This window comes from Eutrigla gurnardus, assembly GCF_963514095.1.
Source record: "Eutrigla gurnardus genome assembly, chromosome: 22".
Taxonomy (NCBI): domain Eukaryota; kingdom Metazoa; phylum Chordata; class Actinopteri; order Perciformes; family Triglidae; genus Eutrigla; species Eutrigla gurnardus.
This window is the reverse complement of record NC_139933.1, coordinates 7,368,143-7,383,855: the sequence shown is the minus strand read 5'-3', so window position 1 is coordinate 7,383,855 and position 15,713 is coordinate 7,368,143. Positions and strand designations below refer to the sequence as shown.

Here is a 15,713-nt window from a genome sequence, read left to right as displayed (position 1 = left end):
CTGTGTGCATCTTTGAAGATGCAAATGTGTCAACCACATGTAACCAACCACCCAGCGAGAAGCCGAGATGCTCAACTGCCTTTCTCACGGCTCTTAAATGGCTGCCAGTGATCTTCAGCGAGCTCTGCGTGTCTGTGAAGCATGCAGTTTCTTTTTTTTTCTTTTTAACGGACAGATTTGTTTTCGTGGTCTATTGAATTATTTGTGCACATTTATCACGAGACGAAAACACACACGTCCGTTTAGCCACATTAGGAGATGGAAGAGAGTTTGGCTGTAAAGTTTTATGACGTCTCGTGTAGCAAACTGTTACAAGTCGATAGTAAGCGTGAGCTTTTATCGTGATACAGAAGCCGGTAATTGGCCGTTAATGTAAACCAGAAATTACTAGAGTCAGTAAATGGATTTATTAGTTAAACTTCTACTTAAATCTATTTTGCATCACAATACAGACGGAATACTTTTGGTTTTGATCTTACAAGTCGCTCCTCAATCAAGAGAATATTTATACCTCAAACTTGCCAGCCGGCTTTGACGTCCTGGTGTAATAAAAAGCGACGGTACATCATAGCTTGGCATATCCTGACAGAAGAGACATCCGTAAATTATTGATGTTTTCCCTTGCTCTGTCACCTATCATTGCACTATCCTTCTCCTCCTGCCTCTTTTTTTTTTTTTTTTTTTTATAAATGCAAGAGTAGTAGTCCCGCCGTGTGGCAAGTCATGTTACCGGCTCTTATTTCAATATCTGAAGTGAAAGGTCGGGATGATATATTCTGTCCTGCCGCGGTGACAGTGACTTACATGCCACCAGTTCAAGATGGTACACTTTTACGAGGCCCACCCAGCCTGTCGAGCAAACTGATAATGAATCAATCTCTGTGAAACATTTATAGGGTGCCCCCCCCCCCCCCCCCCCTCCCTCCTCGTCCTTGCGTGAGGCCAATTAGAGCCTCCTCGGTGGCCCCTGCTGTCTTGAATGAGGGAAGCCCCTTGCATTGTCATATCAATATTCCTCTGTTGATCTCCAGCTGAGTCGGGTCCGGCTGCTCTTTCCACACATGCTAATTTGCATTCGCCAGCATGTGTGGAAGATGTCATGCTGGTTGCCTCTCCTCCTTGTTCCCAAACCTACTGTTGCCGCCCTCCCCTCTGTCTTTTGCTATTTTTTTTTTTCCTGTTTTTTTTTTTTTTCCAAGAGGGAAAGGTTTCTTGATTCCTGGCATGCCAGAGAAGGGTCCTCTGAGGATTACATTGGCTAAGCCCTTATCACTCCAGGAAATTCACTGCCTGCTTAAAAAAGTGGTAGGAGTAGAAAATCAAGGGGAAGTGTTATTCTTTTTAAGTTTCTCCCTATTCCCATGGAAAGTTATTACGGGTTTGAAGAAAAGTCCTTTTTTTGGCACTCAAGTTTTCTCGTAACTACATTTCATATTTCACCCTTCTTTTTCTTTTTTTTTTCTCCGAGCGCCTGGTGGAATTTTAGAAGTGGAAAATGTGAAGGCAGGTGCTTGAGCGAGAGAGGGAGAGAGGGGGGAGGTTTAGGGAGGGCTGTGCTCACTGGGAAGCGATGTTAAACATCCAGGGGAAATGTTTGTTATTCTAATGGGATACCACCATGGTAACAGCTTTTAGAGACTCCCAAGGCTTTGTGTGGAGTATATGCACGCTTTCATCAATCTCGCCTAATTTCTTTGGGGATTAGCAAATATAATCAGCCCTTTCTCCAAGTCGTCACCTGCTTATCGACGTCGAATGTTATGGTGAAATTTAGCAGAACACAGCGGCTGTTGGATTTTGGAGAACGCAGCACATGGGGCCATTAATATAAATCACAAATTTAAGTAAATGGATTCAAAAGTCATTAGTACTCCCTTTGTGCTGAATGACATCCCAGACGGAGTAGCTTACGTTTTACATTTACCTACTTTCTTCTTTTATTTGCAACCCCAGACCAAAGCACTTGTGCTCGGATTACATCTCGGAGTTAAACACGTTTCAGACAGACGTAATGAATTATGTTATTTTCAGATTTAATACCTTTTACGAGGGTTTTAAAGGCAATGAAGTGAACTCATTTACAAGACTTGGGGAGGAAAAAAAAGGAAACCCCCTGCCTGATGAGGAGCCTCCGTGTTTAAAAGGCTCCAATAACTCGTAAGCCCCCTCTCAGTTTTATACCTTTTTCTCTCCCTCTGCAGATTTCCTTAAGTGGCTTATGTGAATTGCAATTGCCACATTGAAGCCGGGGAGTACACAGAATACATTTCTTCCCGGCCGTGACCAGCTAACAGCGCGTTGAACTGGTGCGTGTGGTGATGGAGGGGTTTCACACACAGTGCCGTGGGAGTATAGCCTGACCCAAAGCTAAGCCCCCAGCCGGAACAGCCTTCCATCAAACTCTACAACGCTGCCCTCTTATCTACTGGCATTTCTGTCTGATACAAACAGCCAAGACGTGATATAGTTGGCTACATGTCATATCTGGCATTGTACTACACTCCCCCCCCCCTCCTCTGTGAAATATAATGCTTTTAACTCACCAGCTTTCTGCCTTGGCTATTTTTTCCATCTGTAGCAGAGACAGAGACCAGTGTGTTTGCTCGTCTTGGCCAAAGGCCAAAGGCTCTTTCTGATATAATCCCCACCATCGATCAGACTTTGTTTACTCTAACATGGTTTCTCTCCCCTCCAGCAATTAGAAGGCAACCTTCCACCTCCTGATCCACAGACCAGCTTTATACGTTTATTTTTCCCTTAAGTGGTAATTTTTCATGTTGCCGCTAAGCTGGAAGAAGTGTGGGTGTGTATTAACTAATGGATGCTCTTCAGCCAGACTGACACGTTGGATAGCACATTTTTGTTAATGTTTCTTTGTCTTTGAAGAGGAGAATTCTCCAGTCACCCAAAACTCCTGCCACTTATTGCACTGCACTATCGGTATGCTGTATTATTTAGGGATGATTCACACATTGCCCACATCACACTGCCCCACTTAGGAATCTCAAGCACTTTGAAATTTTAGAGAAATGGATGTGACTGTGGAAGCCGAGGATGACTCTCCCGTCCGTCTGAGAGGCTCTTGTCATAATAAATCAGGCGGGAGAGTGACTGCTCGTCTCTGTGGTCTCGGCTAAAGAGGTTCATAATCCACACAGAGAGGAGAACGTTTCACTGTGTTGGTGATATTGTAATCATAAATACAGTTAAGACAAATTGAAGCTCGTTTAAAGTGTCGTGAGGACATTTAACATGGAATCAGTGAGTTAAATTAGATGATTAAGGTGTGGTTTAATTAAGATCTGACAAATTGATGGATGTTTAAGTTCCTCAGTTGCACAATAATAAGACTATTTCCCAACTAGAGTACTTTTAATGACCAGAAAAACCTGATATGGAAGAAAATATGAAATGTGAGGGGCACAAACATGGTGCAAAATGCAAAGAATCAAACCTATTTTTATTTTTATTTTCTTGCAACAGATCCATGGTATCTCTTAGCTCTGAGTCAACACTTTTAGGCTTAAAAAAGTCTGCTTACCAAGTTCAAGATAAGAAATAAAATCAGTCTGGTTCAACCTTGTAGACAGATGAGTCGAACATATCTCCACGAAGCGAGTGCCTGATGGGTATTTCTCATCTCGTCCAACAGAGAGACAATATTAACCACATTGTGGCTAATAAGTCTTGCAGAATTATCAAAGGCAAGCGGCATGCTAATGCCTCTGAACGATTTTAATTTAACATGTAACACATTGCTTCACCCTGTTACTTGTGCTTTTGGCAGACAACCCCGACGCCTACCAGCAGCGTTTTTTTGATTTTTTGTGAAAATGTGAGGTTTTATTTGATGCTTAAGAAGGACTCATATTTTCTGGCCGTGATTATTTATCTCCGCCTGAGTTACTATTCTCGAGTGGGAGAAGCTCTTAGTACTGATGCTACTTTGAGGGGAGAGAATATCTGAGCAATAACTTTCACAATAACTCATAGGCAGAAGTTAAGTAGAGGGAGGCCGGCCAATCTTTAATAGTATTATCGCGCATTCACTTGAGTTCCTTCTGTCTTTCAGTCTTTGCCATTTTTCTCTTTTTGATCGCTGAGATTGTGAAGTCCTGCTGATTTATTTCCCATCAGCTGTGATTAGGTGTGCGCGGGGGGGACGTACTCTTCACTCCTGCAGTGAATCTTCAAGGCAATTTAAAGTTTTAGGAACTGACACCTTCTCTTGACCATCGCCGAATACAACGGGGAGAATCTCCAACGTCTCACATTGACGAGACTACTAAACTTTCTGTTGAGTTTCTGCTCTTCCTATACATCATCTGCGTGCGCTCAATATTTCTCCATCTTGGCCTGAATAAAAACAAAGTCAATCAGATCCGACTTGTTGCACCACCACAGCACCGGGAAGATAAAAACATGTGGTGTGAATAAACAAGCTCTAAAGTTTCCTCGCCTTGACTGTATTTCTTGCCAGTTGTCATTTTATATAGCTGTCGTCTTTTGCATAAGTCCACGGTGCATTGGCTCGGCTTGATTTGATTTAGGACCTCCACTTTCAAGGAAATTGGGCTTAGGGTGTGTAAGTTCACACTTCTTGCCTCCTGGCAATTGATTTTTTTTCTTAGCTTGATTTTAGTGCTGTTGCAAGACCGGCAGTGAGTATCCACACCGTCGTGTGTCCCTGAGAACCTCGGATACTTAAACCCCTATGAGTGAGAGCTCAGTGTGAATTTGTAATTGAAGTTCAAGTTAAAGGGAAGATATATTGATTTACTGTCTCTAAACAAATTGAGCTGACAGAAAATGTAGTCGTTTTGAAGTTAAGGTAAATACCAAGATGGTAAATTGTATTATTTACAGATACACTATCTATTTAATCTTCTTTTAACCAGAAGGTGTTATGTATAATGTTTATGACATAAATCATATACCACAAAATACAAACCTATAGGTCACTTTATTTGACCCCTTCCACCAGGTTGACTGCTTCGTCTGGCATTGTGACATTTTCGTCTAAAAAGCAAGTGAGCCATTGGTGTTTGGCCGATTGGTTGAAATAATGTTGAGCCAATCAGTGCAACGGGCGGGACTAATGACGTTTTCAAGCTGTTGTCAAGCTGTGTGCTGTAGGTGGCATGTCTTCTCATCCTTAGTTTTGTCTCTATAAACCCCAGCAAAACGAGTATGTTGGCACGGCGACGCATTGATGCTGTTAGATTCAGCCGGATATGTCGGTCTCAAACGATAAGTGATACATTGGATGGCCAGTACTAAATAACCAGAGTCCCTCTTCTAAACAAAAGTGAAACTGACAATAAGAAATCTTATTTTAGATCACAACACAGAAACCACCTAAAGCAGCACTTTAAAGACACCAGTGAGTATTCATGCATGTTTGGCAAAAAGTCTGCTGCAACTTTTTACTCTAATTTGTCAATTCGGCAAAAAAAAAGCTGTTGATATCTGTTGGCGTTTTCTTCCAGGGGCCATCATATTAAAGTTTCAATTAGACGATCCCCTTTTAAAATAGGAAGGAAAAAAAACATGAATAATTAAAAGTTCCTTTTCTGCCACGTGTTCTCCTGTTTTGCTGGTGCTAAGCTCACACAGTCAGGAGTTATTATTAGACTGAATTTAAGCAGCCCCGTGTCCTTGGCTCCGAGCAGTGGGCACCGAGCTCCTGCATTGAGTTTGACAGCCTTCACACAATATTGTGCAAGGGCGCTCCCTTAGCTTCTCATGCTGGTTAAATGTAATATGGCAGATGGATAGTATTTGCAGGGAGAGCGGGGGTCTCACCCTCCCTCTCACTCTTTTTTTTTTTCTTCTTTTTCGCCGTCTCTTGCCAGTACCTCAGACATTTCAAGGGGGAGAAATATGTATCAAATTAACTCTTAGCAACAGGGCCCCCGAGCTCCCTGCCCTTGTCTTTTCAGCAATCAGAGCTTTGTTATTTCAGTCTTTCAACCAAAACCAAACTGGATTCAATGGCTTCGACAATTACCTGTAATTTTCCAACCTGGTGCGCTAGCTTTCACCGGGCCCCGGCTGCGAACAGTGAAAGATTGTCTCCTCGGCTCCTCGTTTTAGCGTTCCGACTTAAGTGCACTAATTCATTTACATCCACATAGTGGCACATTTGGAAGTGTTCACTTCCCGGCAACAGGAATGTCTGTGGAGATTTGGTTTCTGTCTGCGCGCAAACCTCCGTGTCACTGAAACTAGAAACCTCTCTGCAGTGTCGACACTTCGACACAGAACCTCTGCTTTATACATCTGACCCATATATTAATACGTTCTTTCAAGCCGCTTCACAAGAGACAACTCTGAAGCCTGACATCTGTTTTCACATCGCAGATTTTATCCCATTCTTTTTTCTTCTTTTTTTTTTTTTTTCCATCAACCCCCACAAACTCCCCTTTTCCATTCCCCCAGTCCTGTTCTCAAACTGTGTAAGAACCTACAGGAGCTTAACCTGACTCCGTAAGTGTATGTGTTTTGTGTGAGTCGGGAGTGATGTTTCCCCCCTTCAGAGGTACTGAAGGAGAGAGAACTGCCTTGCACTGAAATGCTAATTAAGTGCAGTGTGGCAGACAAGGACACTTGAGAGTGTGTGCATTAGCAAATTTTAACTCCCTGCAAACCAAACAGTTTGTTCTTGGCTAATCTCCCAATGATGTAGGCAAGAACAACAGTAGGAACCAGAGAGAGTAGAGATATAGACTGGCAGTCGAACATGGAGAGAGAGAAGCGTGGCTTTTTCTTTTTCATTACCAAGATAACACCATTTTAGGAGAAGAAAGCATCTCTTCTGGCATGGTCTTTTTCCCTTTCATCTCCTCACAGAGGTAACATATGGTATCTGTAAGGGAGAGTCAGCTTGTGCTATGCGGTGAATTATTTTTTGGATTAGTATTGGCATTTAAATGCTCTTGGCTTTAAATCTTGTCTGTTTTAGATCTTAAGTACATTCCTTGGCATCCCGCTCTCCCGCTCAGGCTGGCCTCTTCCCCCGGCCAACACATTTTTTTTTTTTTTTTGAAACTGTAGAGCTTAACAGGAGAGCAAAAGGCAGCCATTTGAAAAGACCCCGACGCTGATCTCAAATGACTTTTTAGTGAGATACCACTCAAATCAAAACCAATTCATCCAATGTTGTGACGCCAACAAAAAACCTTAACCTCAAGTTTGGGGTTGCAAACCTTTTTCTGTTCTTTTTTTTTTTCTTCCCCCCAAGTAGTTTCCTCCATTGCTTTACAGAGCGGAGGCGTCTGAGGTTAATGTAATTACAGTCTCTGATGGTTGAACAAATTGCAGGCTGGTAGTGTGACATACACTCGCCTCAAGTGCTTTGTGGTCGGCTCTGATGTTTTGTTTTATGCACGCTCATTAAGACGACCACGGCCAGGTACGTTCGGTGATCGCCACAATCTATATTTCACGTACACCACCGGAGACCTTTGTGACATCAGGGGGGGAAATTCTCTCTAGATTGAAATTCAAGTAACATTAAAAACCAGAGAAAATGTTTTAGAAATAAATACTGCAGCAGTTAGGCAGCGATGTCTCTGCCCTGTTGTTAAATCCGGCGTTTGTGGCACATTTATGTTGCCCCAGAGATGCTGTCTGACATGATAGCCCCCTTTCCTCATTTCCAAGCGGCCTTTAAAAGCGCGGCCCTCCCTTCTGTTTCCAGTACACTTGGCCTCCCTCCAGCTCCCTTACAAGAAGTGGATGAATTCCTAGATGTCTGATAAGCTCCACCAGAACATGATTCTTAATGGAAGAGAGAAGAAGAAGAGGCAGATGCTATCAGCGCGGTTGAATTGCCTCGCAGTCGGATCAAAACGTCCTAAAAGTACGGGGGATGCTGAGTCATGTTGCGACGTTGTTCCGCCTTTATCTTCCCGGTTGGTTTAATTGAACTTGTTTCTTAATGAAACCAACTGGCTTTTTCAACGCAAACAAAACACATTGCATTGTGAAAAATCTCCGTTGCTTTGTAGCTTCTTTTTTCTTTTCTCCCACTCATTTTCCTTTGAAATGAAAAGGCTTAAATTAGCTCTTTTCATGCTTGTAATTTTTTTTTCTCCCCGTCCACTCAAGGCACTTTGCGACACCATTTATCACTTACCTCGGTTTGTTTGTCCTCTTTCTTTCTCCTGTTTATCGAGCCAGAGACTGACACAGATTCCCCCACCCCTCATCATATCTGAAGGTCTTGTTTGTGTGTGTGTGTGTGTGTGTGTGTGTGTGTGTGTGTGTGTGTGTGTGTGTGTGTGTGTGTGTGTGTGTGTGTGTGTGTGTGTGTGTGTGTGTGTGTGTGTGTGTGTGTGTGTGTGTGTGTGTGTGTGTGTGTGTGTGTGTGTGTGTGTGTGTAAAACAGCAGGACCTTCAGGATCGGGGAGTAAAATATATCTTGCAACACCGGCGTAGCGTGCCAGAGGTGTCTTGATGGAGATGGAGTCATACTGAGCTAATGAAGCTCCAAACCTCAGCTATCGATCCACCTCACAATGGTGCTTTACAGAGATAACTGAGGAGGAGACCAGTGTGTGGCCTCACGTGCGCTCTGATCTGTGTGACATCTAATTCTGTGTAATGAAGCCTGTGCACCAGAGAACATGATCGAGGGGGGGGTCTATGGTAATGACAGGGGTAGCATGGCAAAGCTCTGAAACATAGGGCTTTCCTGAAGATGGGGAATTTATCACTACAAGCGCCTGTACTTCCTTTTCCCCCTGCTTTGTTACTTTTCACTGCTGTCTACAAGCGCCACCTATTTTACACTTGTCCGTCCTAGAAGAGGGATCCCTTTTCACAACACGTCTCCCATTTTTTCATCCTGACGCAGACTGGCCAATCACAGCGCAGCATCAGCAAGCTCCGACAACTTCACTGTTACACTGAGATCTTTGGGCTTTAGTTTCTGTCTCCATCGTTCTTAGTTTTCTTTTCTGCTGAATCAGTTTGACATCCTAGATATATCATTCAGACACATATTCTGTCAGCTTCTCTCTAAAATCCCTTTTTAGTTTTTTCAAAAATTAGCTAATATTTACGCAGGGAGTGCGGTTAGCGTGGGTTCCATGTTCACTTTTTCCTTTTTAGTTTTGGTTTGGTCTCTTTCGGGTCCTGAGGGAACTACCTGGCTCTTTAGTTGCTATATGCTCCTTTGTTTCACCGGCTAGTCACCAGCTGCCTCCACTGTCTGGAGAGTCTGATGAGAACCCAAACACTTTTGTGCTGTAAAACTCAACCAATGACATGAAAGATGCTAAAAGGCTACATAGAGCGTTTTTAATATAACGTATCGATGAGAGCAGCTGTTCTAAACGGGATGCAGATTATATCGAGTGCCTCCACACAGAACTCAACATGGAGACAGCTGAGCCAGTGGCTAGCAGCTAACCAGCACAAACAGTTCGAACAACAGCAACAGAGCTAACAGTGTTTACTGGTAACCAAACAGGAAGTAAGCTCCTATGAAGACATAGGACTGCAGATATACAAGCTATTGTTATGATAGATGCATGAAACAAAGCAGCATTTACCATTTTCACACTACTCTCACTCACTACAGCTTCACGTCCTGGTGAAAATGTGTGTGTTGAATCAGATGAGATAAATAGCAGCTAGTCAGTGCATGGGGCACAACCATAAGACACACATGACCTTTAATGCACATGTATCTCGGGCTACAAAACACAGACAGGGAGCGACTTTATTCTCTACTCGGGCAGCCATTACTTCATCTTTACATTGCAAATAGTCGTTTGCTGCTTTATTAATGGTGTGAGTTTTTTAATTAAGCACCTTTTAAGGATCAACGATCTTATTATTGTAAAACCTTCCATGAGAAACTTGTGATTTCTGGCTGTATAAATAATCTCCACTAAGATCTGCGGATTTGATCAAATTTAGTGTGATTGCGGTGGCCATAATTACTCTTTTCGCTGAAGTGGTGATGGTTTAAATTCCCTCCATCATTCCTGAGTAATAGGAAGTGTCAAACAAAGCCTTCATGACACAGTGCTGTGAACACTCCCCCTTATCCCTGCTGAATTAAAATAGACCTGAGGAGGGAAAAAAAAGCTTTTCCTTTTCCATGACCACCTCTGCTGCTGGTGCAAATGAAAATGCCCTTCCCAAAATAGATCATTTTTAACCTTCAGATGTCCACTTTTATTTTAAGCCGGTGACACCATACCATCCATCACACCCAGCTTTTCAGATGTGAGCAGCCCCGGGGAACGCGCTGATACAATGCAGGGGGAGAGTGTGATAGCGTGCTGTCGCCGTGTAGTTATGACCTCTATGGTTAGATTACCACTAATTTCATCTCAGAGTAGCATTTAGACATTTTCTTTGTGTGAGCAAAGTGGAAGTCATTCCTCTTTTTAGGGTAAACATTGAAAATGGATGCCGTTCCCTTTCCAGCTCTTCCCTCAAATTACCACTTGACATGGCCAAACATCGCTCTGCATTATTGTCTGCCAGGAAACTGCATTTCTGAATGCTTTATTGAATGTTTTGGCTGGGGGGAAATTGTACCAAGTGTACCCAGCGCTTTGATCACCTTGACCTGGAAATGTGATAGTCACCCCACTTCACAGGGCTCCTTGACACCTGGGAAACCGGAGCTGGTTTTCTTGATACATGATCTGCACCGCAGCACTAAAGACTTAACTTCTCCTGTTTCCTGAGACTACTGATGGGAACTGGAATTTCACATGGCTCAGTCTGAGGCTTTTTTTTTTTTTCTTTCTCTCCCACAAGCCACTGGAGTCACAACATTTGGAGCCTGGTGGAAAAAATGGCCTGTGTGATTTTTATGAACAAGATTCCTGCAGCATTACTTTAATTTTAAACGCAGACATTCACAAAAAAAAGGGTTTTATATGCAGAGGGATTTTAAATGTTTGTGCGTCTGGTTTTTCGACGGCTCTTGCAAAGCTGAATACATGTGTGTTTACTCATATAGACAGATTTTTCTTATGGATATTCATTCATGGGTTCGTTTTCAATTTGTCCGGTTTTGTAGAAGAGGTCTAACATAGATTAATACACAAATAAAACATTAAGCCTAGGGGAAAACTGCATAAGCTCCATTTCACACAGCAAATACCACATATTTTATGGGTGTGCCAGTTGTTAAGGCTGTCGTTTAGTCTAACTAAACCGATCACGGGACGAGATGCGAGAAGATCTGGTTGGCTAAATCACTTCCTGAGATATGTGCTGGTGTTGAATTTACCAGATTATTTTGTAATTTTATGGTGCTTTTTTTGCTTAAATAAGAATTAAGTGTTTGAGTTTTTTTTTTTTTTTTTTTTTTTTACATGGATATAATTTGGTTATCATTTTAGATATTACCATTGTGAGCTATTCAATATGATGGCAGTGCTCGCGAGGCTTGAAGTAAATTACACAGAGCCAGTGTGTGATTAGAGAAGCTGAGGCATGGCTTTTAAAGTTCACCACCCCTCAGGATATTTGATCGAGCCGCCGGCCTTTGATCAGTGTTAACATTACGGTAACCATGACAGTTTATTTTCAACTACTGAAAAAAGACCATTTGTGTCAGAAAACAATCTCCCCTTCCTCTGACACATTGGCACGGCGCAAAAGAAAAATGTCAGGGTCAGTGATGGGCCATTAGCCCAGAGTGAGTTCCTTTTGTGCTCCCAGATCCATTGAAAACACCTTTTTTAGCCTTCAACAGATGGTACGGTGACACAGCAACCACAGACGCTGACCTGGGCCTTAACTTAAATACACCCCCCTCCCCAAAATAAATAAATAAATCAATAAAAATGACATCTCGCAGAGAGCGAATGACATCAGGAATGTGTAATAAAGAATTCACCTGCTTGGCGAGGCTGCGTTGTAATGCCTCGTACATTTGATTGACTACAAAGTCGCCCTCTATACGTCGTTTTTATGCCCTTTTCCTTTTTCACGGAGGTCGCTCCTCCGCCACCGCAAATGTCACCGTGCTTAAATGAGAACGGCACAGTGGCACACAATGGGAGCTTTTCAGCCAGATTAAATGTATCACTGTGCTGAAACTTTCCTTTCCTCTCTGCCCCTATTGTGACACAGTGGTTTTACAGAGCAGCTTGTTGCTGAAAAACAAGGTTAAGAAGATCAGTATCAAAGGAGGAGTGTTTTTTTGTGTGTGTGGCTTGCCGGAGAGTCTCGCTTCAGGTTTCCCACCTGAAACACAAAGGTGTTTTCTTACCTGATTTGTATTCATTCACACAATGAGTGGACCTGGCTCTCTTGTTTCCAAGTAAGGAGAGTCCAGACGAGACTTTTGTTCGCCCTATCATCGGATACGTGCATGTTGCTTCCTCCAGTACGAGCCTTGGAGCCCGGCCACAGGCTTTGTCCTGGATAGATTTTTTTCCTGCCCTTTTTCCTCTTCTTTGTTGCTTTGTGTATGCTTCAAGAAACCATTCACATAAATGTTTGACCGCTGCCGCTGTTTTATTTTCCTTTTGGCTTCAATAATAACAAGCCGTGTCACCCTAAAATTGCTTCGTCATGATCCAAACCCAGAAATGAGCGGTTTAAAGTGTTTCACTCCATACTTGCCCATGTTGTTTTTGTGAAAACACAGATAAACGTTGCCTGTACAGTGTTGCACTGTACACATTCATCTGTTTGATCCAGTCGAGGTCAAACTGCTGAAAATGGGATGCACCGTAAGTAAATGTTCTATTTCTCTTGCTTTCAGGGTTTTTTCCTGACTGTGTCCCCGGAGTCCATCCTGAAGGTGGCGAAGCACGCTTCAGATAACAACAAAATCTTCTGCATGAACCTCTCGGCACCTTTCATCAGCCAGTTCTTTAAAGAGCCCTTGATGAAGGTCATGCCTTACGTCGACATCTTGTTTGGCAACGAGACGGTAAGTGAAACGAGGACACATATTCTGTTTGCTCATGTGTTTTTTTTTTTTGTGCATGCTTATATTTGTTTTATATGTTCTCTTGTGTGTTTTTTTTTGTTTATTGAGTAAGATAGCTGTGTGGTTGAATGATAGGCCATTTTGACTTTGCATGCTAACGTGCTAGCTTAGATGGCGAACATGTTAATCCTTATACGTGCCAGACATCGGCTTGTTAGCATTGTTGTTTTTAGCATGCTAGCATGCCGACATTAGCATTTAGCTAAAAGCCCTGCTGTCATAATAGAGCTGCTAGCATGGATGTGCATCTGGAGTCTTGTTTTCAGCGTAGTACATTTTTGAATGAGCCTGATAAACCTTATTAATTACTGCTAACTTATACATTTTGAAATAGTTGTAGACGTAGCATTTTTACCAAATTAAGTCTAGAACGCCAAGAAGTGACCTCATGAATTCAATGGTGAACGGTTTTGAACAATTCATCCTTGTACAAGCCCTAATTCTCCCAGACGGAATAATATGAATTATCTTCTGACTATCTTCCATTATTGATACAACAAATTCAAAGGATTGTGCAGTCTTGGCAGAGGTATGTGCTCTCTGAGTGCTTTATAGTTTGTATATCCTCTCACCTTGTTTAAAGTAAAATCAAAATGTCATGTCCACTATTTCATTCCTCTCATTGCTCTCATTTATCCCCCGTATCCATTTAACTTCCCACTTATCACTGCCTCATAAAGAGATGAATAAGAATCAGCCCCGTAATCATTCATCTCAATCGCGTCACCATTTCACGCCGGTTGATCTATTGATTTCTCTCGCCACCGTGGAAGTGAGTAGCTGGTTGGAGGTCAAGCTGTGGTCACAGACCGTGGTGCTGCTGGGAAGTATCCTCTAACAGGCCAGCTGAGCTTGACTCGGAGGCACCGCCTGGACAAACTGCACCTTTGGGGGGGGGAAGGGGAGTGGATGATCACTGGACTGAACTCGCCTCCCCACTGCTAAAGCTACTAAACAGAGCCCTGTCTTCGGGTTAGAGATGGGGTCCACAGACCGGGACAGAACTGGAAGAAACTGCTCCGCAATTGGGGATTTATTGCTGTTGCTGACTTCAGCTTTTTCCCCTCCTTTTCTTTCCTCTCCCGACACAAGACTTCACTTTTACATATGCACATCTCGCTCGCTCCCTAATTGCCGTCTCCTAAACCTCGGTGTACATTTTGCAAGCGTTATGTATTTTCGGGCGGGTGGTACTGTAACTGTTTGCTTAAGAAGTTTGCTCACACCTCCAGTCATTACAGTTTAATGACGCCCGGATAATTGCGACGTATGTTTGTTGAAGGAGATTATCTTTCGGAGTTTCTGTCAGGGCCCGCTCTCCGGATTTGAACCCGGCTAAACCCGCCAAAATGAGAGACAGAGCAGATATTCACTGCTCGGCCGCCTCAAGCCGTGAGGTCTTCCAGGGTCTATATAGGACTAATGCCTGTCCAGAGTGTTTTGACTCCTTTTGGCCTTCCTCTGTGTTGGCTGCTGGGAGGAGGGAGCGGGGAATGACTGCTCATACAGTCGAGCCCCAGACCTCCCATTGTGCACAAGCCAGACAAGGTTGGCGGTCATGCAGTGGTGCATGGTGAGTGACAGGCAACAGGGCTGCCTCGCCCACGATTGCCCCCTCCGGCCCCCCTGGCTGTCCTCTCATCCCAACTTCCACCCCCCAAAGTGATGGATCAGCCTCAGCCTGCGATGCTTTCATAACAAGTCAGTGACAGTCAGGATCATGCTGACTGACTCCCATTGCCTTGCAGAATGTGCCATAAGGGAAGGCTAATGTGTCTGCTTGTCTCTGCCTTCCTCTCCCACTTACTGAGTCACGATACAGAGCTACACACTCTTGGGGGAAATGTGTTCAAAGCAGCTGTAAGATTGTCGTGTTTTTTAAAGTGTCTGATAATAATTTGGGCAAAGATTGAAGTTTTTGAGAATTGAGTGCTGCATTATTTGTCATGACTGGGATCTTATTTAAGTTGGATCACAGTTTTTGAAATCGTTTGAAGTTCCAAAACAGTCGTGCAACAGACTCCAGAAAATGTCAATATCCTCCGTTTCTCCCCTTGTTTTAGCCTGTTTCTGATGTCGAAATGTGTCTGTGTTCCTGACTGAGTCTACCCTTGGTAATTCTGCTGTAACTCGATCCTGCTGGTACTTGTTTGAATCCTGGCATCAGCAGGGCCCTGCCTGGCCTATCGGCAGCCTCGCACTTATATAACAGTCTCCCATCCATCCTGTAATTACTGCCTTTTTGGGGCATAGTGTAGTGTCTGTTCCTTCACTGGTGGGGGGGTGGAGTGGCTCGCAACGGCGTTTCTGTGCTGCGAGGTCCTGAGATGGTGCCGACAGAGGCACATAGACATCAGACGCTACTCCATTTAATTGGCAAACATGTCGTGTGATAACCTGGGAACAGCACAGGCCTAATTGAGTCCTTCTGTGCCGTCCTCCTCTGACTACCTGACATGGAACCCAGGGCATTACATTTCCCTCCATTTAATGGCTGCAGTTAATTAGGCCCGAATGAGGGAATCATTACTGCTGGAAAAACCACATGCCAGTGGATTCGCCGATAAAATTAGCCACAATTTGCTTTTGCTATTTGAGCATTAGAGATAAACCACACAATAGGGGTGGGGGGGGATTGGACCATTACTGGCGGATTTGTATTGTTGAATTTTAGACATATCATAGACAAATGAAATGATTAATCAAGACTGAATTAATCACCCTGACTGATGTT

General features: G+C 43.3%; 1 protein-coding gene across 2 annotated transcripts in view; it reads left to right on the top strand.

The window, feature by feature from the left end:
- LOC311008361 (adenosine kinase-like) overlaps window positions 1–15,713 on the top strand; it is a 94,256-nt gene that overhangs the window by 55,128 nt on the left and 23,415 nt on the right. For both annotated transcript variants that reach the window (XM_084001994.1, XM_084001995.1), the window contains exon 7: window positions 12,749–12,919. In XM_084001994.1, coding sequence (XP_083858120.1) covers window positions 12,749–12,919 — 171 coding nt within the window. The remainder of the gene's footprint in view (window positions 1–12,748; window positions 12,920–15,713) is intronic.